This window comes from Drosophila pseudoobscura, chromosome X, assembly GCF_009870125.1.
Source record: "Drosophila pseudoobscura strain MV-25-SWS-2005 chromosome X, UCI_Dpse_MV25, whole genome shotgun sequence".
NCBI lineage: Eukaryota > Metazoa > Arthropoda > Insecta > Diptera > Drosophilidae > Drosophila > Drosophila pseudoobscura.
This window is the reverse complement of record NC_046683.1, coordinates 65,137,235-65,161,461: the sequence shown is the minus strand read 5'-3', so window position 1 is coordinate 65,161,461 and position 24,227 is coordinate 65,137,235. Positions and strand designations below refer to the sequence as shown.

The window sequence follows — 24,227 nt, the reverse complement described above, 5'->3', positions numbered from 1 at the left end:
ACGGTGTTTGGCCTTTGGTTTACATAAGCACTTTATTCGAAGTTGTGTAAAAATGCAGAGTCTAGAATACAATTAGGGGTATGTTTAACAGCTTTAGGAGTATATTAGATTAGCATAGCGATCGACAGTCGACCGGCGGATACGGCTACGGGCTACGGCGTATAATATTCGGAATACAGCGACGGCGCTTATAATAATACTCGATGATCGAACGCCGCTCAGAGACCCAGTATCTGTTCCTGCTTGTAGACGCCATGGTAGGCGTTGCGGATAAGGACGTAGGGGAAGCAGGACTCCAGCAGATCCATGGTGAGGAACGGCGACTGCTTGACAATCTCATCGAGCAGCAAGTAGATGGACTCACGGTTGCGGGTAGCCTCCTTGTCGGACTCCTGCCCCAGGCGGAGCAGCGATGAGCTGGCCAGCGCCAAGAATTCCTTCATGCGGTCCTCCATGTCGTTCTGCCCGCAAATGGTGAACAGAGCGCCAAAGATGTTGTTGATGGCCGCCGCCATGCAGTGCGTGTTGTTCGAGTGCCCGTCAATGGTGGCCCTGTAGAAAGAGTTCTCGTTGCGCGCCAGCTTCGGGATGGAGACGGCCACGAACACCATCAGCAGGCAGGCCGTGAGATGCTCGCCTTCGTCAAACTCCGGCTTCTTGGATTTGAGCGTGGTGGCCAGTGTGGGGTCCACCTTGCAGAGCAGGCCAGCTGCCGACGCCATCTCAGAGGCGACGCGTATCTGGTCTCCGCCAGGTAAATGCTCCTGAAAGTCCTTTACCGAACTAAGCAGGAAGGGAATGCGTTTATCTAGCACATCCACGAGAGCCTCATGCACCAGATTGCGGAAGCAGATGATCACTCCAATGATGGTCATGCGCTGCAGCACACGGTCTACGTCCTGGAGCCGCTTGCACTGCTCCTTCATCACCTCCGGCTTGTCAAAGCTGGTCCGCAGAGTGATCAGCACCTCCTTGTTGGTGCCAACGAGCGACTTGAGCTCCTGCACCTGGTTGGCTATGTGCCACATTAGGGTCTCGTTCAACGTTTTGATGCCATAGGGACCGACGAGCTCTGCCAGAGCGCGTAGTTCGTTGAGATCGGAGAACTCTTGCGGATTAAAAGGCACCCAGCCCTCGGGGGAAATGGGCACGAATGCCTTCTGGTTGATGGAGAACACAATGTTGCCGGCAGAGACGCGTCTCAGTAGAACCTCGCTGTACCAGGTGTTGTACAGGGCGGCAATGGTTTTCTCGCCATGCGAGTCCAAGGCCTGCGTCTGCTGCAGCAGGCAGTTGTTGAACACCCGCGTTATGTCAATGTGGACATAGTTCTCCACGGTCTGCAGCACATTCATATAGGCTCGCACGCTGGCCAGCAGCTCCGAGGGCTTGGCTATTTCCATGGTCTCTTGGTTGAACATCACCATGCCCACGAGGTCTCGCGAAAAGCGGTGTTCCAGGTTTTGGCAGAGATATTCGCGAGGGGCGAAAGCGAACTCCCACACATTGACGGTGGGACAGTAGTTGATGGCATAGCAGAGCTCCGTTAGGGCCATGTGCAGCTTGTCCATGGTGGTCAGATCCTCGCGCGTCTTTCGGTACGACTCGTCCCCTGGCTTGCGTATGTCGTCAAAGTGCTTGGACTTGGACTTGTCTTTCTTCTTGCGGGCGGACTGCACGGACAGGATCTTGGCGCAGTGCTTGGGCAACAGCGCATCTGCCATGGTGCACTGCTCATCGCAGATGGTGGTAATAATGTTCTTCGCCTCCTTGGCCATCTCCTCCAGGAAGATGTTGACCACACTCAGCGATCTCTCCCGAATGTGGTGACGCTCCTCCGGACACATTTCGTGCGTGCAGTTCTGGAAGTGACTGCAGATGAGGGGGAAGGCTATGATGTAGCGGTTCTGAGCAGGGAACTCCAAGCACATGTGAAACTGGTCGTCAAACATTTTGTTGTAGAAGCAAAAGATGCTCAGATCAGAGGTCTCCACCAGTATCTCGTCCAGATTGTCCACGACCCGCGTGTGGAACACCATGGAGTCCAGCAGACGAGCCAGTTCCGCGTGCTCCGTTATCCGCAGGGCAGCCTTGCCCACGCTCATGTACGTCTGCAGACGGAACCAGTCAAGACGGAAGGGTCGGAAGTAGAACAGCTCGTTGTCCTCCACTTGCTTCACAGTCAATCCGGCAGCCGTGTTGTACAGAGAGCTGAATATGATGCTCTCATCTTCCGGACACATCTGCAGGCTCTGCATGCGTATGTTCAGGTCCGTGGCATCGAAGCCGGACAAATATTGCACATAGTACCGCTGCATCACCTGGCTGTACTTGCGCACCAAGGCGCGCAGCTCCTCCATGTGGAAGAGCAGCTCCGGCAGTTGGCGATCCACCAGATCCTCGTTGCTTTTGCCTAGAAAAGAGTAAGCATGAATGATTAGGTAAGGACTAAATTGTAAGCTTGGAGTACGAACCTTTGTGTTTTAGTAACGGAGGATTGTCGTTGTGACGCAGTAGCCAAAGAATCTCGTCGCGCGCCAGGCAGAGTCCAATGAAGATGAAGATTGCCTTGGGACCGAGCAGTCCCGGCTGATCTGTCATAATCAGAGCCAGCTCCTTTAAGGCCGTGCGCAGGAACTTGCGGCGCTCTCGGTGCATGAGGGCTGCCTTTTGAACTGCTGTGTTGTACGCCTCCTTGACCTCGGCTATCCTCTTGCTGTAACCCTTGATGCCGTCAAAGGTGGACTGTATGTACTGGTGTATCTGCAAGACCTCGTCGCGGAAGAGGGCCACCACCCAGCTGGACTCCAGGGCAGACACCCAGATCTTGTTGACTTCTGGGTACTGGCCCAGCATTTGGTGGTTCAGAAGGAGACCGAAAATAATCCAGCGGTCCATGGCCTCCAGCGAGATGTACTCGCAGGACATGGTATCCGTTCGTACGGCCTTCAGGAGTATAGCAGGATTACCCACCAAGCTTAACTTTTGCATCTCCCGCCACTTGTCCGCCGGCAGGTTCCGCAGAGCGTAGATGGATGTGAGCGAGCGTAGGGCATTCGTCAGCAGTCGCTGGTGGGGAATAAACTCCTCAGATAGCTTCTTGAGGGGAACCTCGTAGTCCAGGATCATCTGGCCCAGGCGGGGAAAGCCAGTGTCCGCTTGATTGTTCTGGAGCTCAAAGGCAGCGTTGTACAGACCCAACACAGCCTTGCGATCCTCGACTCTGGACAATACAATCATCAAAGAGACGTATGTCACCACCAAATCCAAGTAATTTTTGGTCAACTCAAAGTTCAGCGTTATGTCCAAGTGGATCTGACAGGCATCCATCGTGGTGAGCAGCTCGCAGACATTGTCCTTGAAGTCTAACAAATCCACAAAGGTATGGTAATACAGGGAGAGCGATTTAATTATCTCCGCCTTGATATTGACGATGGCGTTCAAGCCCTTCACATCGATGTTGGGGAATCGCTTCACAATAAATTTGATGCTCGACTCCAGGGACTTCTCGGAGAGGAAGCCCGGCTTGGATTTGGTGTCGCCACAGGCCTTTTTGATATTGTATATTCGCGTCAGTATGCCCAGGCCGCGATCATTCAAGATAATCAGCTTCTCAGCTATCTTTTGCTGATTCGGAAAAATTGGGCGTGCCATTTCCGATGACCAATGGGGACGTGCACTGGCTGAGGGCGAGTTTTCGGCGTGGCCAAGTACACAAATATGCGTTGGCGAACTTTTTTAGCTAGCGATAAGGCCAATCGGGACACTACTTATATTTTTAAAATAGTTTGATTAGCTAAAAAAAAATAGACACAAAAATGTACACATAACTCTTCTTCTTGTTTCAGCCACTAGTGGTGAGCCCCTAGATGAGCGATAGTTCATCTCTATTACTTTTCCCGTGATTTTAGAAATACCGGGGCACTGTCGTGACAAGTTGGATTTGATTTGTGGCAACTCAAAGCATTTTAATTTACTCAATTAGTCGGTACTATTTTTATAGCCTAGTACTCGGATCAACTCAAAAAGTTGACAAAAAGTGACATTTATTTCGCTCGCGGCGGCAGAATGTGACCAGATGTGCATGCTCTACGGTCACACTGTTATGTGTTTGAATTAAAAATTCAAATTTTGTGGAGAGCAAGCAAAGTAATGCATTTACTTTGGTGATGGTGTACGACTATGCACAGACAAAGAACCGCAATATTGGATAAATCCAATATAAACCATAGCATCACCAATACCTGTAAGCCTTGTCAACAGAGCATGAGCAAACAATAAGCTAAAAGACCAATATGTAAAGTTGCTCCGAACTCAGAAAAGCAGTTCCGTTGATTAAAAATTCTCTTAAAAATATCCATATTATCATATATATGTTACATGTATTACAAAAACAAATATATATGGATATATTGATATCATAAAAGAGAGAAAACCGGAGGATCAAAGTGAATATAGCAGGGAACATGAAGAAATATAAAGGATGGAAATGCCTCAATGCCTGGACTTAAACAGGAACCTGGAAAAAACCTTATGAACAACAATTAAAAAAATATTTGAATGTTATGTTAAAGTTAAGTTAGGGTTTGATGGAAAAAAGATGGCGACAGAAGTGACAGAAAGTTCTGGAACAAAAATGAAACTGAAAAAGAAAACGAATGAAGAGCAAGCAAAGAAGAATGTTAAAATAATATATAATGACCAATATGAGGGACCATAAAAAATTGCTTTTATGTGCCTGCCAAAAATATTTCCAATTAAACCCATTGAACTAGTCATATTTTAATGAAACTGCCAGTTGACGGTGACAGTTGAAAATTCAACGAATGGGAATAAATGTATGACTGTCATGAATCATGGTTATGAACCTACAACATTTAATCATTTCGTTTTTAAAAATAATCAAATGTTAAATATACCAATCTTCTATTTCCGAAGAAATGCTATTGGAATTTATTGACTCTCCTGTTTCTATTGAACAATTTATTATAACTAAAACGTGGAGAAGTTTATCTTTAGAAGGGAAAAAGTTCTCTCAGAAGTTTCCTTTCTTCATACTAAAGCGCCTGTAATACTAGATAATGTATTACATTATCCAATGCTATAGATGATAGAAGTGTGGAAATTTTGTCCAAGATTCCAAACATGCAGAGCAAAAATACTATGAATGTTCACGTACTCATTCACAAGGAACTGATTGTACCAATTAATGTCAATTTCAAAGAAAAGCATATAGCTTCATCCGCTTTTTGCCCAGCAAGAAAGATAGCGTATGCAATTCCGATGTGTATAACGGTGGAATATGTGTCTAGGTTGGAGGTCAAAGCTGGAAAAAACCTTTTTGACCACAGTCGTTTCTTGAAAGTTGCTGTACTGAACTGTCCATTCATACAAATCCTTTAACAGAATTGGCTTCTCGAAATGTATTCGAGTGAACGTTTCGCTCCCAACGATTTATTTGGAAAAATGTTTCCTAAAAGCCGTACTGGAGCCTGGAATAACAGCACATTTTGTTCCATAATTTAAAAATTTCTTGATGCTGATAGCAAGAAGAAATATTATTTCCGAGAGACGACGCAAAAGATGGAAAGATTGGTTTTGAAATCACGTTATTTTGATGTACTTTGTATGATTCTCTTTGGTTATTATTCTCTGAGCGCAACTTCGTCTTGGTATTGGCTCTTTGGCGACTCGAGAGCTTGGCACTGCTGGGGATGGTGGTTCGGGCAAGAGCTCGAGTTCGGCTTCAGTTGCTTTTTACATATATAAGTTTAACGCTGTGGCCACGACGACGACGACGACGACGAGTTTTGTTGTTCAGTTAAATGCGGAAAGGCGACGGAGGCGGTACAAAGTTTTACGACGGCGCGTGCGTGGCAGCCAGTTTAAGCGGAACAGAACCAAAATAAAACAAGCATCAGGCAATAAATCAACGTACGTGTAAAAGCATTTCAAATCCAAGACACTGAGCACATCATTTGGGCCGTAGTGGAGCAGTGACTCCACTTGTTATGCTTTCCATTAACGAATATATTGTGCGACGACGACGCCTTCGCCTTCGCCTTCGCCTTCGCCCAGCCCGTGAATACCCATCGCGGAGTTGGGGTTTCTCTCCAGTGTGTGTGTGTTTACGTGCTAATTGGCTTTCCACTTCCTCTCCCCCTCCCCGCCCCGTCAGGCTACGCATGCGCAACATACATACATAAACATGAAGTTCGTCTACCGATACCGAATCTTCCCATCTTCCTATATATAATACATATATACATACATATGTGCATAGTAGTTCCATCCTCAGATGGGCTGTTGGTTCTGATGTTTTCCTCTCGATTTCGTTGATATTCGTATTCTGATTCCGTTTTCACATGTTTCGCGGCATCTTTTGTCTGGGTTCAACTCGTGATGAACGCCCGATTCCGGTTTGGCCGAGCCCCGAGGCTAAACAAAAAACAAATTAATATGCAAAAGTTAGGGGCAAAGAAAAACGTGAAAAAAGCCGGAAAGTGAAACCGTTTAAGTCTTGCTTTTCCACCTAATTTCCACGCTAACAAAAACCTAAGTGCATTTTCATGCCATTTCTTATCAAAACACCGAAGTAAAGTTGTTTACCTCCCCAACCCGTAACAAACCCGTATCAAACCCGTACCGAACCGAACCAGATAGCGATAGCCGGGAGGAGAAGCGTGGGCTAGCTTGGGCTGTCTCCAGTTTGGTTTGGCGAATGATATGACCGTGATTCATCAAGCTCTTTAGTTGGTCATTCCGCTGCCGTTCTGTCCGATGCACCTTGTCGCCGCCGGTCACCAGCTATTTAAGGGCCTTCGGGCGAAAGTTGAGAATCAGGTTCGACAACCCACACAACGCCGGCTCAGGCTCAAGCTCGGTCCCAGCGAATTCGGTTCACGTATTCCCTCTGAATGGTTGCTGAAACGACTTCGTGATAACTGTATCGTATACCAGTATTCCAAAGCGTCAGAAACAAAGACAAGTCTTTGATTACATTCTGGTTGGTTGTCTGGTCGATGATGAAATGAGGTTCTACTACATGGCAATGAGTGACTCACAGTTCATTGAAGTGATTGAAGAATCTCTAAGAATTGTTTTGCCTTTCACTTTTCTGCACCACTCGCGGAGCGATCGGACCGGACCCTCCGTTCAATTAAAGCCAGTAATTGAACGGAATTGGAATTATGAAAATGTATCACATTGTCGCCACAAAGTGGCGCTCGACCACGCAAAACATTCAACTCTATTCTTATGTGGTCTTGTGTGTCTCTCCCATAGATGCGAGCGATGCGTCAGAGAAAAGTCTGGGGGGAAGCACCGCAGCTGTGGCTCCTCCTGCTGCTGGCAACCGTTTCGTGCACATTATGGGCTTCAGTGACCGCCAGGACGGGTGAGTGCTACGCCAAAGGCTGACCGCAAAAGGGGTTGCTGACAGCGGATCTCACTTGCAGGTCCCTCGCACGACAAGGTGGTTGTTTGCTACATATCCACATGGGCTGTGTACCGGCCCGAGCAGGGCGCCTATGCCATAGACAACTTTGATCCCAACTTGTGCACCCATGTGGTGTACGCCTTCGCTGGCCTGGACATCACGCAGGCGTCCATCAAATCGCTTGGTAAGGGAGCAGAGCAGAGCAGAGCACCTTCGGCCGGTTTGTTTTATTGGCGTATGCTAATTCGAGCCCATTCTTTTCGGCTAGATCCCTGGCAAGACCTGAAGGAGCAGTACGGCAAGGGTGGCTACGAGCAGCTGACCGGCCTGAAGCGCAGCCATCCACATCTGAAGGTCTCCCTGGCCATAGGCGGCTGGAACGAGGGCTCGGCCAACTACTCCAGCCTGGTGGCCAATAGCTACCTGCGCGAACGCTTCGTCAAGCAGGTGTCGAGCTTTGTGCGCAAGTACAACTTCGATGGCCTCGACCTGGACTGGGAGTATCCCACGCAGCGCGGGGGCAAGCCCAGCGACCGCGAGAACTTTGTGGCTCTCACCAAGGAGCTGCGCGAGGAGTTCGACAACCATGGGCTGCTGCTCACCTCGGCCATTGGGGCGGCCAAGAAGGTGATCGACGAGGCCTACGACGTCCGGCAAATATCGCGGTATCTGGACTACCTGCACATCATGTGCTACGACTACCACGGCAGCTGGGACCAGAAGGTGGGCTACAATTCTCCCCTCGCTGCCCCAGCAGAGGATCCCTTCAGTGTGGTAAGCCGTGCTAGAACAGTCCCATGAGAACGAAACAGAAAATACATGCATATATCTTGGCATCATTCATTTCAGAAATTCACCATTGACTATCTGCTGAAGCTGGGTGCCCCCCCCTCCAAGCTGGTGCTTGGCCTGCCATTCTACGGACGAACCTTCAAGACGGTGTCCGAGGGAAACCTCAACGATGGCAGCGACGGAGTCGGCTTCCGGGGACCCTATACCCGCGAGGATGGTTTCCTGGGGTACAATGAAATCTGCAATGTACTGAGCAACAAGACATCGGGCTGGACCAAGCAGTGGGACCCCCAGACCAGCCAGGTGCTGGCCCGCTCCGAGCGCAATGTCTTCACGCAAGATGTGAGCGTTGTGACGTTCGACAGCTCGCGTTCCATCGCCAACAAGGTGCTGTATGCCATGTCCAAGCGTCTGGCGGGCGTCATGGTCTGGTCGGTGGACACGGATGACTTCCTTGGCAACTGTGAGCTGGATGGCGATACCTTTGAAGACTTCAAGGTGGTTAGCTCTGCCCCCCGCCGACTCAGTCAGAGCTATCCCCTGCTCCGCACCATCAACGAGGCCACGGTGCTGGCACTGGAGCAACTGGCCGTGCCGGAGCCTGTGCCGGACGATTCGGAGAACGAGATCCCTCACGGCAGCATTGCGGATCGCAAGAACGCTGCCGCCTCTATTGTTAGCCTCAGTCTGACTGCCACTGCTCTCTTTATGCTGCTGCACAGTCTGGCCCATTGACAGCCCGCCGGAGCAGAGGTAAGTCGAGTGGAGAGGAGTGGAGTGGAGTGGAGCCATAGTCATAGTAATCCCAGTTGTACTGTACGATGTTTACGTAGTCATTAAATTCCAAATTGTAATTTTAGTTGGCAATGTCTTTTTTTTTCATGATTAAGTACTGCACTGCACCGCAATTCCAAAAGACGACGATTCGTTGTTGTTAAAATGCTTCGGATATACTTTGTTCTTTAATAAATTTAACTTGCGCTCTAACATTTAACTAACTATGTATATATATACTATATATATGTATATGTATATGTGTGTAGGTGTGTATGTATGTATATGTATGCAACTATGTAAATACGCAGGTAAATATAACATAATTTGTATAATAATATTCATAGATTACACTGTGCGACAAAATGGAAACTTTTGAAAGCACTTAGCACGAGACAAAAACTAGGCTGTAGGCCTGGATAAGTAGATGACATCCTCATCACCCTTTGAACCCCCAAAATCTTTTTTCTTAATTCAAAAACCGCGATTGATCAACTTCAAAATTCGCATCTTTGACATTCTTTGGACAATGTTAATAATTAGTAGCTTATTTTGTTGGGATTTATGACGAAAAAAAAACAAAAATAAATAAAATGCTACCGAATTCGAAGGTAGGCCTACAACCTAGTTTTTGTCGCGGGCAAAGTGCAAAATCACTGTCGCACAGCGCCATCATTGCTACAATTGCTCAACATTCAATTCAATGCTACAATATTTTGTTACGTTACCATTAGTAAATATTCAATATTCAATATAAACTATACATATATCTACTATGCAAAGGATATTTCGCGTAAAATAGTTAAAGCAAAGTGTGTGGCCGGGGCCCTTGAGTTGGAGAGAGAGGGAGGAAGTGTTGTTCCTCTGCTGGATGGCAAACATTACAAATGCGACGATATTTAGTGGGTGTGGGACAAACCAAAAGGGAGAGACGGGGACACAGTCCCGTCCTTACTGAGTATATAATGATGATGAAACCACTGCACTGCTCCGCTCCGTCTAGACAAACACCTCGTCGCTCGCTTGGCCTCACAAACGTCCCCCGTCCGAGGACCAGTCGGAGCGATCGGCTCCACCACTCCCATAGATGTCCAGCTGCTCCCGCGAACGTGTTTTCGACTTGGACTTGTGCTTGTGGCTGCCGCCGGCGATGGCGCGCTGCAGCTGATAGCCGGCCACTGGATTATTCCTATCGTTGATGACCTCGTAGTGGGAGTCGGCCCCTACAGTTGAGGTCCCACCACCGGCCATGAGCAGCTCGTGGATGTTCTTTGTCGAGCGGCGATGCGCCTCCAGGCACTGCGACTCCGAGGAGTACGGGAACGAGGCCACAAAGCTCGGCGACTGCTGGCCCGTCGTGCACGGCGGATCGCTGGCAAAGTTTGCGGGCGGCGGAGGAAGCGATCCTCCGCAGGGCGTCGATGGCGACAGGTCGGTGAACTCAGTCTTGGCCTCCGACTCCACGGAGCACATGCTCTGGCGCGAGATCTCCTTCTGCAGCTGCTGCTGCTGCTGCTGCTGCTCCTTCATCGTCGGCATATTGAGGTTGGAGCTCTCGTAGTCGTCCTCGAGGCGGGCCTGGGGAATGGGCAAGCGACTGCGTATGGAGTGCTCGCGTCGTCCGAACCTCTGGGCCAGATAATCCTCGTTCGCCGAGGAGTTGTTGGTGTTGGCGTTGCTCTGAGTGCTGCTGTGGCTGCAGTTGCTGTGCTGGTGCTGATGATGGTGGTGCCCCTGGTGGCGGTGGGCGTTGTCGTAGTAGTTGTCGTTCTTCACGGACATGTTGCAGCAGCTGCTGACGTCCGCAAAGTAGACCTCCGACTCGGCGGGGTCCTGTAGAAGTGACCCCACGACCCCACCGCCCACCTGATCTTTGGCTATGGCTCCGTTCGAGTCCTGATAGCCGCTGTTCTCCACGCCCGCCGACGACTGCGTCTGTGCCTGCTGCGTGCCGCTCTGCGTAGACTGCTGCTGCAGTGGCTGCTGCTCCTGCTTGGCGAATAGCTGCTGCACATTGGGACGCTGCTGGCTGGGATTGCTCTGGGGTCCGATGCTCTTGGCCCCAGTGCCTGCCTCGATGCGCTTCTTCAGCTTGCGCGTGGGTAGCGTGTTGGAGCAGCGGTCCCTCTCCCTCGCATTGCCGCCTCCGTCGCTGTCCGAGGGCGTGTTCTCGTACTCCACCTTCGACTTGTAGGCGGAGGATCGGGTGGACGTCATGCCGGTCATATTGCCAGTCATACTGCTCAGGCTCAGACCGTCCATCCGCTCCAGAGTGGCCGACTGGCCTTGGATTCGCTGCAGCTGCAGCTGCATCTGCTGCTGCTGCTGGGGATGTGCGTGTGGGTGCTGGTGCTGCATCGCCTGCTGGTGCAGCTGCTCCTGGGTGAGCGCCACCGTTGTGGTTGAGGGATTGCCAGCCAGACAAGCCGCCGGCTGCAGATACTGGTAGTAGCCACGCCTTGCGGGGCTGTTGGGATCGCTGTAGGGCGGCGGCGGACCCCACACTCCGTAGGGCAAGGCGTTGGGCGGCGGCATGCCATTGTAGGTGGCACCCACGGCCGGCTCCTCGATCAGCATCTGATTACCGTCCGCCGCCATGGCCGTGGCCGAGCTGAAACCGTACTGGGAGTCCGGACTGGCTGCTGCCTGCCGGAAGCGTCTTCCCGTGTCCGGAGTAGTGCGCTGCCATGGCATTCTCGGCCAGCTCCAGCCGCTGCTGCTTCGTCCGCCTCCTCCTCCTGCTCCCCGTTCTCCGCCGCGACACGGTCCGGAGGGATCCTCTCCGCCGGGATTTGGCGAGTAAAAGTTTCCCGGTGGCTGTGCCGCCCAGAAGCGCTGCTCCGCTCCTCCGCCTCCGGCTGCCGCGGCCGCTGCCGCCACCGTGGCCTCGTCCCAGGGATAAGCGGTTGTCTGCAACGGCAGCGTCATCTGCCGATGGGCGTGGCACTGCTCGCAGCAGCGACAATTGAGCATCCGTCCGGGGGCCCCAAGAGCCCCCAGAGAGGGTGGCGGCGCCTGGCTGGCATAGAGGGAGCGGCATCGCAGCTCCAGCTGCTCCCAGTACATCTTCTTGCGCTCATGGCTGAGCAGCTGGTAGACCAGCATGCAGCTGAAGACGGCGATGAGCACTCCGGCCACAGACAGCCCGAAGATGGCCCGCAGGCAGGAGTACAGCGATCCATGGACAACGCCGCAATCGGAGAGAGAGTCGAACACCAGACGCACTCCTTCTGATGAAACAGGCAATGCATAAATGGGGGGATACGCTTCAGACGACAGACAATGCTTACCCTTGTCCACCCGATCCACCTGGGACTCGATGAGGTCCGAGTAGCAGGTGCAGGTGCGCGTCTTCTGGGCGTACTCGCACTCCCGCAGCGCCTGCAGGCGACTCATGTGCAGCACGGTGGTGGTAACCGTGACCAAGGCACAGGTGAGGGCAGATACCAGGCCACAGGCGCCCGACAGCTTAATCTGCAAGTCGTATACAAAGACAGACAAGGTTAACAGAATCCCAATGAATTGATTGGAGTGGTGTGGATTGGTGCCACCTACCAAATAGCTGTAGCGATTCCTTCGACGGGCCAGGCTCATGATGCAGATGCCCGTGAGGATGAGCAGTGTGGCAGGCACAAAGGTCGGCACTGTCTCAAAGTTGCCCACGGTGATGGTGTACGAGTGCAGCAGGAAGTAGACGCCCAGGAAGAGCACGCCAAGCAGGCAGCTGAAGCCGCCGCAGATGAGGCACCACACCACGTACTTCTTGATGCCAGCTCCATGGCGATGGGCTGCAGGAGAGGGCGGGGAGAAAACAGAACAGAACACACAAATGACAACAATCAGACGGGGAATGGGAATCAAGGGACTCTAGAGCCAGTACCACGATGATGGGCATCCACATTGCCGGAGGACGGGGGCGGTGCGGGCACCCAGGAGCAGGGTGGCGGCATGCTGTACTGCACGAACTGCATCACCGGATAGCCATGCATTTTGGCAGGGATTTGTTGCTGGAAGCCTTGCTGTCGTCTCGCGGAAAACACTGGCCATAAACTGGCTGCCCCTATGCCCACATAGCAGCTATGGACAGGACGCGGAAGAGCATGCAGCGGCGGATGCAGAGGACGAAGCAAAGGATTCCTGAACACGTTTTCGCAAACTCAGTTCCGCAATTGCTTTTTTTCGCCTGCCCACTCGTCACTAGTCACTCTCTTTTCTTTTTGTTTTTTTGCTCCGCAACGAAACGGAAAAATATCTACACAGAAGTCGCTGATGGCGATGAGATGCCACCGCTGCTGCTGCTGCTGCTGGTACTGGTGCTGCTGCTGGCAGCTGCGCGAACCGAGAGGCGGGAAGCAGAGGCGGAGGCAGAGGCAGGTGCGGGGGTACGGAAAAGCTGGGACCTGCGGATGTGCTTTGGGGAGTGTGCGTTGTTGCAATAACGGGAACGGAACGGTGTCAACTGAAAATCCCGACTGACATTAACACACTTCCAACCATCCATCCAAGGAACCATCCCCCAAGCAAATACTTGGACCTGCAACAGCTCTCTCTCGGAGCGTGGCAGCGAGAGAGATGGCGGCTAGGCGCAGGCGCTGGCAGGGCCAGATATGCGGATGAGGAAGCATCAGGACCAGGCGGATGCTGGGATGCTGGGCGGATGCCACCGAAAAAAGGGTGACAAATCTGTGACTAGCCCCCAAGGGGGATAAGTGATTCATTTGGGCACCACTGATGCTGAAGCTGATGCTGATGCGATGCGATGCTGGCCACTCACCTATGGATCCATTTCCGTTGCTGCGTGGCCTGGGCGGTGGGCGTGGCGGCAGGGGCGGACGGTTGTCGTCTAGATTCTGGGACTTTCTGCCGCGGGAGCCGCCTCCCCCCGAGGAGGGCACAGAACCTCCTGCCCCCTCCAGCTCCGTGTCGTGGTAAATGTCGTTGCAGCTGTCGCCCGTGGGCTGAGTCTTGGGCGGCAGCTGCCCGGCACTGGAGCGGGGCTTCTTCTTCTTGATCATTGTGCTGTTGTTGTCGGATTCACTGACCGTGATCTCGTCGGCGCCGAGCATGGCATCCGCCAGCAGGCTGCGCTTGTGCTGGGCAAGGGAAGAGCCTCCGTTGGCGGCACAGCTGCACTCCAGGTCGCAGTCACAGCTGCCGGCTCCCACCGACGTGTCCAGCTGGAGATTGAGCCGATCCCTCTGCTGCTGCTGCTGCTGCTCCTCGTGCAGCGCCTGGTAGGAGTGGTTGAGCAGGGACTGGGCCGACTGCGTCTTGAGTGGCGTCGATTGATCAGCGGCTGGAACAGAGGCCTGTTGGTGCACCAGCACCGCCACAGCCATGGAGCCGTTCTGCGATGGATGCTGCTGCTGCTGCTGCGGCGGCAGTTGGGGCATCTGTGGCGCCCGGCCACATGAGCAAGGGCATTGGCATTGGCTGCCCGTCTGCTGGATCTGCGGCTGCAACTGCATCGGCATCTGCGGCTGGTGATAATGCGCCGGATATTGTATGTAATGATAGTGATGGGGAGCCGGTGCAACCACCTGGCTGGGGGACATGGGCGACGCCTGTTCTAGACTCGATTGAGAGCCGACACGTTGCAAGGATGCTGATGTTCCTGCTGCTGCTGCTGCTGCAGTTGTTGTTGCTGCTGCTGCTGTTGCTGCTGCTGTTGTGGATGATGTTGCCTCCTCCTCCATGACTAAGTGGTGCCCCCAGTGGCGTCTGCGTTGGCTAAACCGGTTTGACCCTTTAGCTTCCAAATGCTTATTTATGTTGCATACCACCACTGGCACGCACACATACAACCGTGCTCCATAATGAGTGTGCGGATCGGTCTCACGCTTCCAATTTCCAGCACCGTAAATTGACCAAACTTATTGCTAATTCTGCAATATTTGCCAGCATTTGGAATAAATAAATAATTATCGCTTCACATTAACATAAACAAGGCACACACTCGAAAAAAGCAACAACAAAAAAAAGAGACGATCCGCAGCCAATCCAATCCAAAACACCATTCGAAAAACCCAACAAACCGCGCACGCAACTCGAACACGATTGACGACAGAACCGCGGCTGCGGCTTTGCACGGAAGAACAAACGATCAGTGTTGCCAAATTAGCTTTTTTTTCAAAGAAAAGTAGCAGGAAAAAATTAAAAACAGCGGTCAGTGTGGCTCTTTTCGCTCATCGATTTATTTTGCTTATCGATTGATTGATTATAGGCTTATTGCACCCACTTTTTGGCATTTATTGTATTCAGAAGAATCATTAATTTAGTGTTGGCTTATTTTCAGCGGTTTTTATATTTGTACCTCCCTTTCAGTCAATCTAGCTTGATTTTACTGAAACATAGTGGCAGCACTGGCACTGCAAATGATCGAACGAACCTGTTGCGATGGGAATCAAATCGGTTCGAGCTCAACCAACTCACACCCACACACACATCCTGTGTCCGTGTGTCCATGGGTGTGTATTTTGTTGTTGCGTTGCCTGTTCGAAGACCCAAAAGGTGCGCGTGCGCGCTTCAACATCAAACGGATTCCGGTTCTTGTGCCTCGGTTGTTGTTGTGTTGTTGCTGCACTGATTCAGTAAAATTTTTGAATGTATGTACATATGTGCAGACCCGCAGCCCCGAACAGAGAAAATCAATTTCTTTGTATGGATCTTGTTACCTTTTTTTCTTTTACCTGGATCTACCTGGATGTGAGTGTGCGCAAGGGCTTGTTGTTGTTGGAGTTCTCATCCATACAAGTGTGCGTGTGTGTGAGAACCAATTTAAATGTGATCCATCTTACAGTGCACACTGGCTATGGTCTACAGGACCTATACTGATATCTAGAGCGCCATACATAAACTCTAAGCAGACAGTTACAAGGCGAACGATTCCCACTTGAAGCTGTATATTTTTTGTACTCCTCACATTTCTTTAGAATGGGGAAAGGGGTATCGATCAGCTCCAGGCCCCATAGATGCCATTGTAGAGGCTTCACTGTCCACGATGCTGTCTCTCATTACCATGTGCTCTTCCAGGAGCACTGCCGGACCTTTTCCGGGCCTTATCCATGCTGGTCAAACCATCCTCCACTCAGGATTATCAGCGCACTGCCTGATTCGGATTCGGCAGGTGAGGAGCTCGAGGGAAACTAATTTCTCTCAGATTCCCCAAAGATTACCTTTTAGCCAAGCCAACAACAACGTAGATTACTTAATTCTATTTCTGTAATCCGATATCTACGGGGACTAGCTCCATTGCCGACACACCTTAAAATGGCCAATCATTTGTTTCACCAAAAAATACCCCTTCCCATTGAGTTTTGGCACACCCACCATCTATTAATCAATCGATTACTTTAGTCATAAATATTTACCTGTTGTTGACATTTCCGTTCGCTGATAGCACGGCAGATACTGACAGGGGACCCCACCTGAAGGGAGATTGAAATATTGCAAAAAGCAAACAAAAATGATGTAGAAAGAGATGAGGGTTTCATTCGAGAAAAGAAAAGCAGCAACAAGAAGGGACATTATATATAATGCATGTACATATATGCTGGTACCAATACCAATGCTGTTATCGAAGCTAATCTCATCCATATCACGAGTTCGAAGAGTTCTTCGGTTTGAACCCCCTTTTTCAGCTTTGTTCTATTTATATTATCACAGAAAACGGAAAAGGCCTAATCACCGATGTAGAGATTATGAGAGAATTCTTGGTAAATCGCAATGTTTATTCGTTAGGGGACGTAATCACTATACATATAAACGTACTCGTACAAATATGGGCTGGGGTGGGGTGGGATACCTACTTATTTTAAGAGTCATTGTGCCCTTTGGCTATATACAATTTCGTTGATAAAGCGGGGGCGGGGGTGTAGGACACGCTCCTGGGAAGAGGGACGATAAAAAAAACACAGGCTAAATGATACAGTTTACTTAAATTAGGTTAGAGCAAATGACTTTCTGCCTAAGATTAGAGGTCGTAGGCTACGGTAACTATTTGCATAGTTTAAAGCACTTTCAACCATCTCTCTCTTTAGACCCTTTAGAGGGGATTTCCTGAAGAGCTATCTATGTACAAACATACAGTGTAAAAGGAAGAATAGTTATTATCACAACCGAGAACCGATCGAAATGTCATGGAGTGGGAACGAAAGGATTGGCAGTGCTACTGGGAGGTCGCTGCAAAGGAGTGCACCAGCATCGCAAAGCTGCTGATGAGGAATATACTCGCTGGGAGCGACGACAGCATGCGGTAGTTCTCCTCGGTGTGCTCGCGCGTCTTCTTCTGCTTGATGACCCAGCCAAGACTACGTTCGACGGCCCGCTTCCACTTGCCGTAGCGCTCCTTTCGCTCCACATCCGTGGTGGTGGCCAGGAACGTGTCGTAGTGCACGTTCTCGTAGTAGCGCTTCTCCGGCTCAAACTTGCACAGATCAATGCCCTCCGCCTGGGCGGCGCACATGGCCGCCCCGAAGGCCGTCGAGTCCATCAGCTGGGAGCGGAACACGGGCATGCCGATGGTGTCTGCCTGGAGCTGCATCAGCAGGTTGTTCGTCGTGAGCTTGCCATCGGCATGCAGCTTGTTGATCTCGTAGCCGCACTCCTGATGCATGCACTCGAGGATGTCGCGTGTCTGGAAGCAGATGCTCTCAAGGGCCGCTCTCACAATGTGGTTCTTTCGCGTGAACTGCGTCAGACCGATGATTATGCCACGCGCATTCTGGCGCCAGTAGGGAGCGTACAGCCCGGTGAAGGCGGGCACAAAGTAGACATCCCCTGACGTGGGCACCATCTCGGCGTACTTCTCGGCGTCCCGGGAGTCGGGCAGAATGCGCACTTTACTCTGCAACCAGGACAGGGCATGTCCGGCCACGGACACGGCTCCTTCGATGGCGTAGATCGTGGGCGACTGCGGTCCCAGCTTATAAGCTACGGTGGTCAGCAGTCCGTGGCGCGAAAAGACGGGCTTGTCGCCCGTGTTGCAAAGCAAGAAGCAGCCAGAGCGATACGTGTTCTTGGTCTGGCCCGGCTTGACGCACATCTGGCCTAGCAGCGAGGCCTGCTGGTTCCCCATGATCCCGCTGAGCGTCATGCCGCGCAGTGGACTCCGCTCCGAGGTGATCTTACCAAAGATCTCCGAGCAGCTGCGGATGGTGGGCAGCATATCCTCCTTGATAGCGAACGTCTTCAGCAGCACGGGGTCCCAGTTCTGGGTTTCGAGGTTCATGAGCAGCGTGCGCGAGGCATTCGTCACGTCCGTGATGTGAAGGGCACCTAAAAAGTAAGAGGAGTCCCATTTAAGTTTAAAGGCCAATCACCAAAAGGGGGATCGGGAACTCTTACCGTTCGTCAGATTCCACACAATCCAACTGTCGACGGTGCCCGCCTTGCAGCGCTTTCCGCGGATGGCCTGCCGCACCTCGGGCACGTTGTCCTTCAGCCAGCGGATCTTCAGGGCCGAAAAGTACGTGGAGATCGGCAAGCCAGTGATGTTGCGGAAATGATTCGGGTCCTGCACCTTAGCCACGATCTGATCCACGGTGCTGCTGGTGCGTATATCCTTCCACACGATCGCATTGTACAGCGGCTTGCCTGTGACGGCGTCCCAGGCGATAGTCGTCTCGCGCTGGTTAGTGATGCCCACGGAGGCTATGTCGCTGGCGCTGAAGCCCTGCTCTGGCAGCTGCTTGATGGCCTCCTCGGCACACTTGTTGATCGATGCCATGATCTCCAGCGGATCCTGCTCGTACCAGCCATCCTGGGGCGTTATCACGCTCAGCTCCACTCGATGGGCGGCGATCTCCTTGAAGTCGGGCGTCGTGTAAATGGAGAAGCCGATGGTCTTGGTGCCCTCGTCGATGACGCCCACCAGGCCCGTGTGTTGGATCAGCGACTGCTTGCGCAGCTCCTTGCTACGGAACGGCACATCCGCGCTGGAGTTGGGTATGTTCTTGCCCTCCGTCATGCTGCTGGCTGCAAGATAAGAGTCGCAGGCGGCCGATTAGATAGCCATTCATTCGGGCAGTCATGAAAGGCAAGGCAACACCCCATTATTGCATAATTTCCTTTTGGACAGGGTTCATTGTTCAGGAAGGTATACATGTAATTTATGGGATGAAACATGGATCTGTTGATAGGAACACAGTGATTTATGGCAGGACTAGATAGATAAAGATCGCTTATTCCGGCTACAAGATCAATCAGTGGGGGATAACAGTCTTCCCGATAAGGTAAGGTAAGGTGTAAGAAAACCTGTGTTTCACACCCATCAATGGGATGATAATGATCTCCGGAACAGCGCAACCAAGATATACATGCACAGATCTTTGTTTGTGTACCGAAATCTAATCCCATTTGGCTGGAAGACGGACTGTTGCCGCTGTTGTTTGACTTTGTACCCGGCTGTGGCGTCTGTGTGCGGTGGGGGGGCTTGATTTCGTCGTCGGTCTAACGGTCGAGCCCTCTTTCGACTCACACACAGACACTGTGCCAATGCCTATGCCACCAAAAGACTTATCATCGCTTGGGTTCAGTTCTGTTCCCTCAGTGTCTCTCTGTGACTCTCTGCGGAGTGCCATTTGTGGTGCAAAGCGAATTCCAGTCCATAAATTATGGTCAACCGTTGGGTATTTTGTGATCGCAGGTCCCGGCGACAAGGTCAAGTGCTTAGGGAGATAACAGCGCGATGATTGAGTGCACTGAATGATTAACTCTATACATATATACAATATATTATATAGACAGAGGGTACAGGGGTTGTGTCAACCATTAAATTTGATTATTTCACCCCGGACTTTCAGTGCGTCAGACGGAGCAGAAATAATCGTACAAGCCGATTGAGTTTATATTGGAAACTTTTCCACTATTTCGAAGGTTCCGGATTGAACAGGGCTTTACAAAATCATCCAGTTCTCGAGATAAGAGAGGTTTGAAACATTCTGTATTTGTTTGTGGGCTTTTATTGCTATGTAGTCTGCCGTCTAGCGACAATCCTTGATTAGATATGTATGGGAGAGCACGCAATTCCCTGACGACCGGCGTGGGTTATACCCTAACCGCCATTTCAACCCACCAAAAATAAAGGTATGTACAATGAAACAATTACGGGTGCATAACATCCGAACGATAACAAGCATTCGATTCGGTGATTGAGTGCTTGATGAATTGATAGACTTTGGATGGTCGTTAGCTCCACTTTGAATTGTACGCACATTTGATATTCGAATATTCGATTGTTTGGCGGCACTTCCTCTTGATAACACCGATGCGGAGAGAGCGTTCAGCACTTGTTCAAATATAACATATACCTATATATTTTAAGGTGTAGAAAAAAAAAGAGCAGCGGAGGAAAGAGAGAGCCGTTGCCGTTGCCGTAGCCGTTTTCCTATGTGGTGTAAAGAGTACGTTACGCGCGCGACAAAAGGAAAACAACCGAACTGTTCGTAGCAAGCGCCAAATTGTATCTGAAAGTCAAAAATCCATCGTCGCTATCAAGGCGAAGGCGCGGCAGCGCACTGAAAATACATCGAAAGAGCTTTCAATATACTACCCTATCGGCAAGTGTGTATTGAAAACAAACTAACAAATACAGATCCCCAGGCCTCCACACGAGTGTGCGTTCCCCCCTATATGTATGTGCATACATTGTGTATTGACACGAAGCCAATTGCCGATGTATTCAGTACTAGCCATCGCAGCAGGCCAAATAAAATGAAACTGGTGGCAGCAACAGCTGATAAGACGGGCCCCACAGCCGGTAGTGGAGCTGCGGCATTGCGGCATTGCGGGGACTCCCTCCTCTTGTGGGTGGCAGCGCTCGAAGAGGCTCTTCTCGGTGCAATAAACTGCCAACTGGTTGTGACAGGCGACCGGCGACCGGCGACAGACAGACGATGGTGGCGGAGGCCTTGGCATTTAAAAAACCCGCCGTACACATTTGCATCTTGCCAGACGGATCTAAAGAGAGACAGTGGTCAAATGTGATTGGTTTTAGCAACCGATTGAATGTATAGGTTGGTTCTCATTCTATCGGATTACTCTCAATCTGATGATGCTCTACCCATTTGTGTCAAATGGAACAATGGCCTGTTACACACTAAATTTACTTGTACAATTGCCCACTGTACCTAACTGCACTCCCCATGAAATTGTTAACCATGTTTACGATGCAATTAGGGCTTGTTCAGGCATTTATATAGATTCGATTTGCATATTCATGAGAACAGAATATTACCCTTTGTTCGCACGATTATAAACTGTACAATAATTATTGTTCTTTAGTTCTTTAGTGCGGAAATTATTCCGCTAAATGTATGTTTGATACGATATGATAGACCTCCCTCCACAGATGAATTCTTTCGAAAAATCATCTATGTACATTATATTTGTATGTAAGCTCACGTGTGGGCGGCCGTTCATTCAGTCATACAGCTTCTGGGCCAATGTTCTTCTATAAATAGAGAGGCCATTATAAAAATATTCCATTGACGGCCAGGGCAGTAAAGAAAGAATCTGCGCTATTCGGATGACAAATTCAGAAACAAACGAAAGCGAAAATTAAAGAAAAAGTCAAATGCAAATTATGAGTATAATATTTGAATATTTGTGAATCCATTCAACTTTTGTTTACAAAAAGGAACCGGGGGAGTGTGTTTTCTTACATAAACGGAGACACAAAGTCGGCGACTGAAGCGAACTTAATATAATCACTGTGTGATCGGAGCGACTTCATTAAAACGAATGTCTATAATCTGGAAATGTCAGCGTGTATAACTCATGGATACATATACATCGTACAAGCAATACATATGTTTGTATACGTAGTGTTCGTGTATTGGCCCACAAACGAAAGCAATTTGGGTTGAAGGCTTAATGGCCTGAACTGTTGCCCCAATGGAGTGAGAGTGTGGGGTATATGGGACAAAAGCTGACACTTAAGTCTTATCTGTCATCTGTTAGCTTTTCTGTATAGGGTGTAGGACAGGTCGAGTCTGCCTGATTGCCAGCCAAGGGTATAATGAATTGTGTGTTCCTTGATGTGTCTTTTGTGTCTACAAAATATGTACAGTGGATGCTCGCTTGCGGATCGGATTGCTTCTTGTTGATTCTGTTGCCAAATTATGACTGTGACTAAAAGTGTCCGCTGAGCAGGGTATTCACTGTAGAGAATATCGTAATCCGAGTGATTACGATATCATAAGCTTGGAGTAAACAAGTCGCAGCAATACGTCCTTATTTGCATTCTCTGCATAAAGGTTTCTATAGTTCTCTATAGTTCGATGCACATAAAAGTCGAGCGAGCATGAGTGCAGGTGCATATGAATGCGATAAGTCATTCCCTTCCCTCGGGGATCAAAGGTTCAGTCAACTGTGTGCACATGCATAATTACACATTTATATGGGCAATGGGGGGCGGCTGGCTATATATAGCTGCCTTATCATATGGCACCATATCGCAAATCGTATGAAAAAACTTGCTACCTACATATGTACATACTTCGATCGGATTGCAGAAACATTTTGTTGGCCATTGATAAAATTGTCTCCCATCACTGTTGACTGTTGACTGTTGACGAACGGCTGTTGTTGTACATTTTGCCACGATTGTAATTTAACTTGTTTTTGCTGACATTTGATAACTGATGAGTACATATGTATGTAGCTGAATCGACCGAAACATGAGGTTTATATTCTATCACGCCAGGTCAAAGGTCACGCGAGTTGGGTTACAACTGTGGCGTCGGCGACTTCTAATCGGGCAGTCGCATCTTTAATTATAGGCACACGTGTCGTGGTTTTATTGATAGAGGGAGGGACACACACACAAAGAGACATAGACACAGACGCAGACTCATTAAAGGCGCAGCCCTGTTGTTGATATTTCGAACTGTATTTAACACTTGTCGTCAATTAGTTACGTAAATTGTACATATTATAATTTACAATTACAAATTTCAAATGCAGTGCTCGCTTCCGCATTGCGTTCTTACCGCTTTCACAGCTGGCGACACAGTGATGGGGCACCAATGATCGCAGTGTGGGGGCGGACAGAGAGCCAACTCACGTGATTCCCCTACGCCCCACCGAGAGCAAAAATCAATACACAGACCCGCGTGGTATTGCGTTGCATACGTCATATACTCACTCGTAGTAAGCATGCGGACAGGCCCCTCAATAGCTGCATTCTGATTGGCCCGACAACACCCCACAACAACAATACGTAATCAAAGTTGAATTAACCCATAGGCAGGGAATTCCCTCTTCACAGATATGCTCTAATGAGTCTATGGGTATGACATAACCCAGTCAGTTATTAGCACCTCATTCAGGATTGACGAATTATATATTTATTATTTGGAGCCCACAGCCAGGAAGCACACAAGACACGTGAGCGCCGGTAGACAGCAGTTTTACACTCACCTCCCCGCCACTCTCCTCTCGCACCCACGCCGTGGAAAGTTGAGCTGGTTGTGGCCGCTTGCACTAAATATCCGACATTTTTAAATGGTTTATTTGCAAGTTTGTTTAACGTGCAAGTTTGTTTGTTGCTTATTTTGTTTATTGTTGTTACCTGGGAACTGTGAAATATACGATAAACAGATTTATCGATCAAAAATACCGTCGACCCTCAGAAATACACCAAAATATACCGTCTCATTTAAAAAATATACTGACGAATTCAAGTTCTATTATACATATTCCTCATTTTTGATATTCCGTCGTATATTTCTAGCTAGATAGAACCCTCAGCTCTGCCCACATAATTTTATCCAGTTGAATAATCAAGTTTTTACTTAACTGGTTTATTTTAAATACTTGCTTTTATTGGATCTTCTCTAAAACAAGGTTTTAGCGAAAAAGGTCAAACAAAAAACGTAAGGAAACGTAAGAGAAAACTCGTTCCTGTTGCTCAATTTTGATATTCCGTTAAATAATGCTGACCAACTAAAACCCTCAGCGATGCACATATAATTTTAAACTATTGATGAATACATTTTTACTCAGTTTTATTTTATTGTGTCTAAAGCAATGTTAAAAGAAAAGTCAACAAAAAAACAGTGTCAACGTAAGTGGGTATGGAATGTAACGTATCTCTTACTTGTACATTGTCAACCGGAGTATGGACATTTTTATACCCTATTTTGTTAATTTAATATTTCCAAACTGTTCTAAAACGTTATTAATTAAGACTTTGCCTTAGATTGAATTGTCTTAGACATAT

General features: G+C 49.5%; 4 protein-coding genes across 11 annotated transcripts; 1 reads left to right on the top strand and 3 right to left on the bottom strand.

Annotated features, from left to right (window-relative positions):
- Positions 1–13: 13 nt before the first annotated feature.
- On the bottom strand, positions 14–3,886 carry Hem (Nck associated protein 1 Hem). The gene is made up of 2 exons (XM_001352714.4): positions 2,475–3,886; positions 14–2,413 (listed from the first exon to the last, which is right to left on the bottom strand). Exons 1-2 carry the CDS (start codon positions 3,652–3,654, stop codon positions 219–221), a joined length of 3,375 nt encoding a protein of 1,124 aa, XP_001352750.1. The 5' UTR covers positions 3,655–3,886; the 3' UTR covers positions 14–218.
- A 1,897-nt stretch (positions 3,887–5,783) lies between these two features.
- Positions 5,784–9,224, top strand: Cht2 (Chitinase 2). 3 transcript variants are annotated; one of them, XM_015188326.2, is made up of 5 exons: positions 5,784–5,934; positions 7,285–7,396; positions 7,458–7,622; positions 7,707–8,212; positions 8,288–9,224. In XM_015188326.2, the coding sequence occupies exons 2-5, from the start codon at positions 7,285–7,287 to the stop codon at positions 8,963–8,965; spliced, it is 1,461 nt and encodes a 486-aa protein (XP_015043812.2). In that variant the 5' UTR covers positions 5,784–5,934; the 3' UTR covers positions 8,966–9,224. The 3 variants fall into 3 exon arrangements, with proteins under 3 accessions (XP_015043812.2, XP_033238518.1, XP_001352751.4); XM_033382627.1 differs by lacking the exon at positions 5,784–5,934 and adding an exon at positions 6,766–6,843; XM_001352715.4 differs by lacking the exon at positions 5,784–5,934 and adding an exon at positions 7,180–7,198.
- Positions 9,159–15,094, bottom strand: LOC4812465 (uncharacterized). Of its 5 annotated transcripts, XM_033382625.1 has the most exons (5): positions 14,961–15,094; positions 13,779–14,889; positions 12,560–12,792; positions 12,295–12,478; positions 9,159–12,234 (listed from the first exon to the last, which is right to left on the bottom strand). In XM_033382625.1, the coding sequence occupies exons 2-5, from the start codon at positions 14,698–14,700 to the stop codon at positions 10,034–10,036; spliced, it is 3,540 nt and encodes a 1,179-aa protein (XP_033238516.1). In that variant the 5' UTR covers positions 14,701–14,889; positions 14,961–15,094; the 3' UTR covers positions 9,159–10,033. The 5 variants fall into 5 exon arrangements, with proteins under 5 accessions (XP_033238516.1, XP_033238515.1, XP_033238517.1 ...); XM_033382624.1 differs by having other exon boundaries at positions 13,779–15,094; XM_033382626.1 differs by having other exon boundaries at positions 9,159–12,231; positions 13,779–15,094.
- A 1,619-nt stretch (positions 15,095–16,713) lies between these two features.
- On the bottom strand, positions 16,714–23,605 carry Gk2 (Glycerol kinase 2). Of its 2 annotated transcripts, none has more exons than XM_015188328.2 (3): positions 23,426–23,605; positions 18,350–18,979; positions 16,714–18,280 (listed from the first exon to the last, which is right to left on the bottom strand). In XM_015188328.2, exons 2-3 carry the CDS (start codon positions 18,969–18,971, stop codon positions 17,172–17,174), a joined length of 1,731 nt encoding a protein of 576 aa, XP_015043814.2. In that variant the 5' UTR covers positions 18,972–18,979; positions 23,426–23,605; the 3' UTR covers positions 16,714–17,171. The 2 variants fall into 2 exon arrangements, with proteins under 2 accessions (XP_015043814.2, XP_001352753.2); XM_001352717.4 differs by lacking the exon at positions 23,426–23,605 and adding an exon at positions 20,218–20,389.
- Positions 23,606–24,227: the final 622 nt, after the last annotated feature.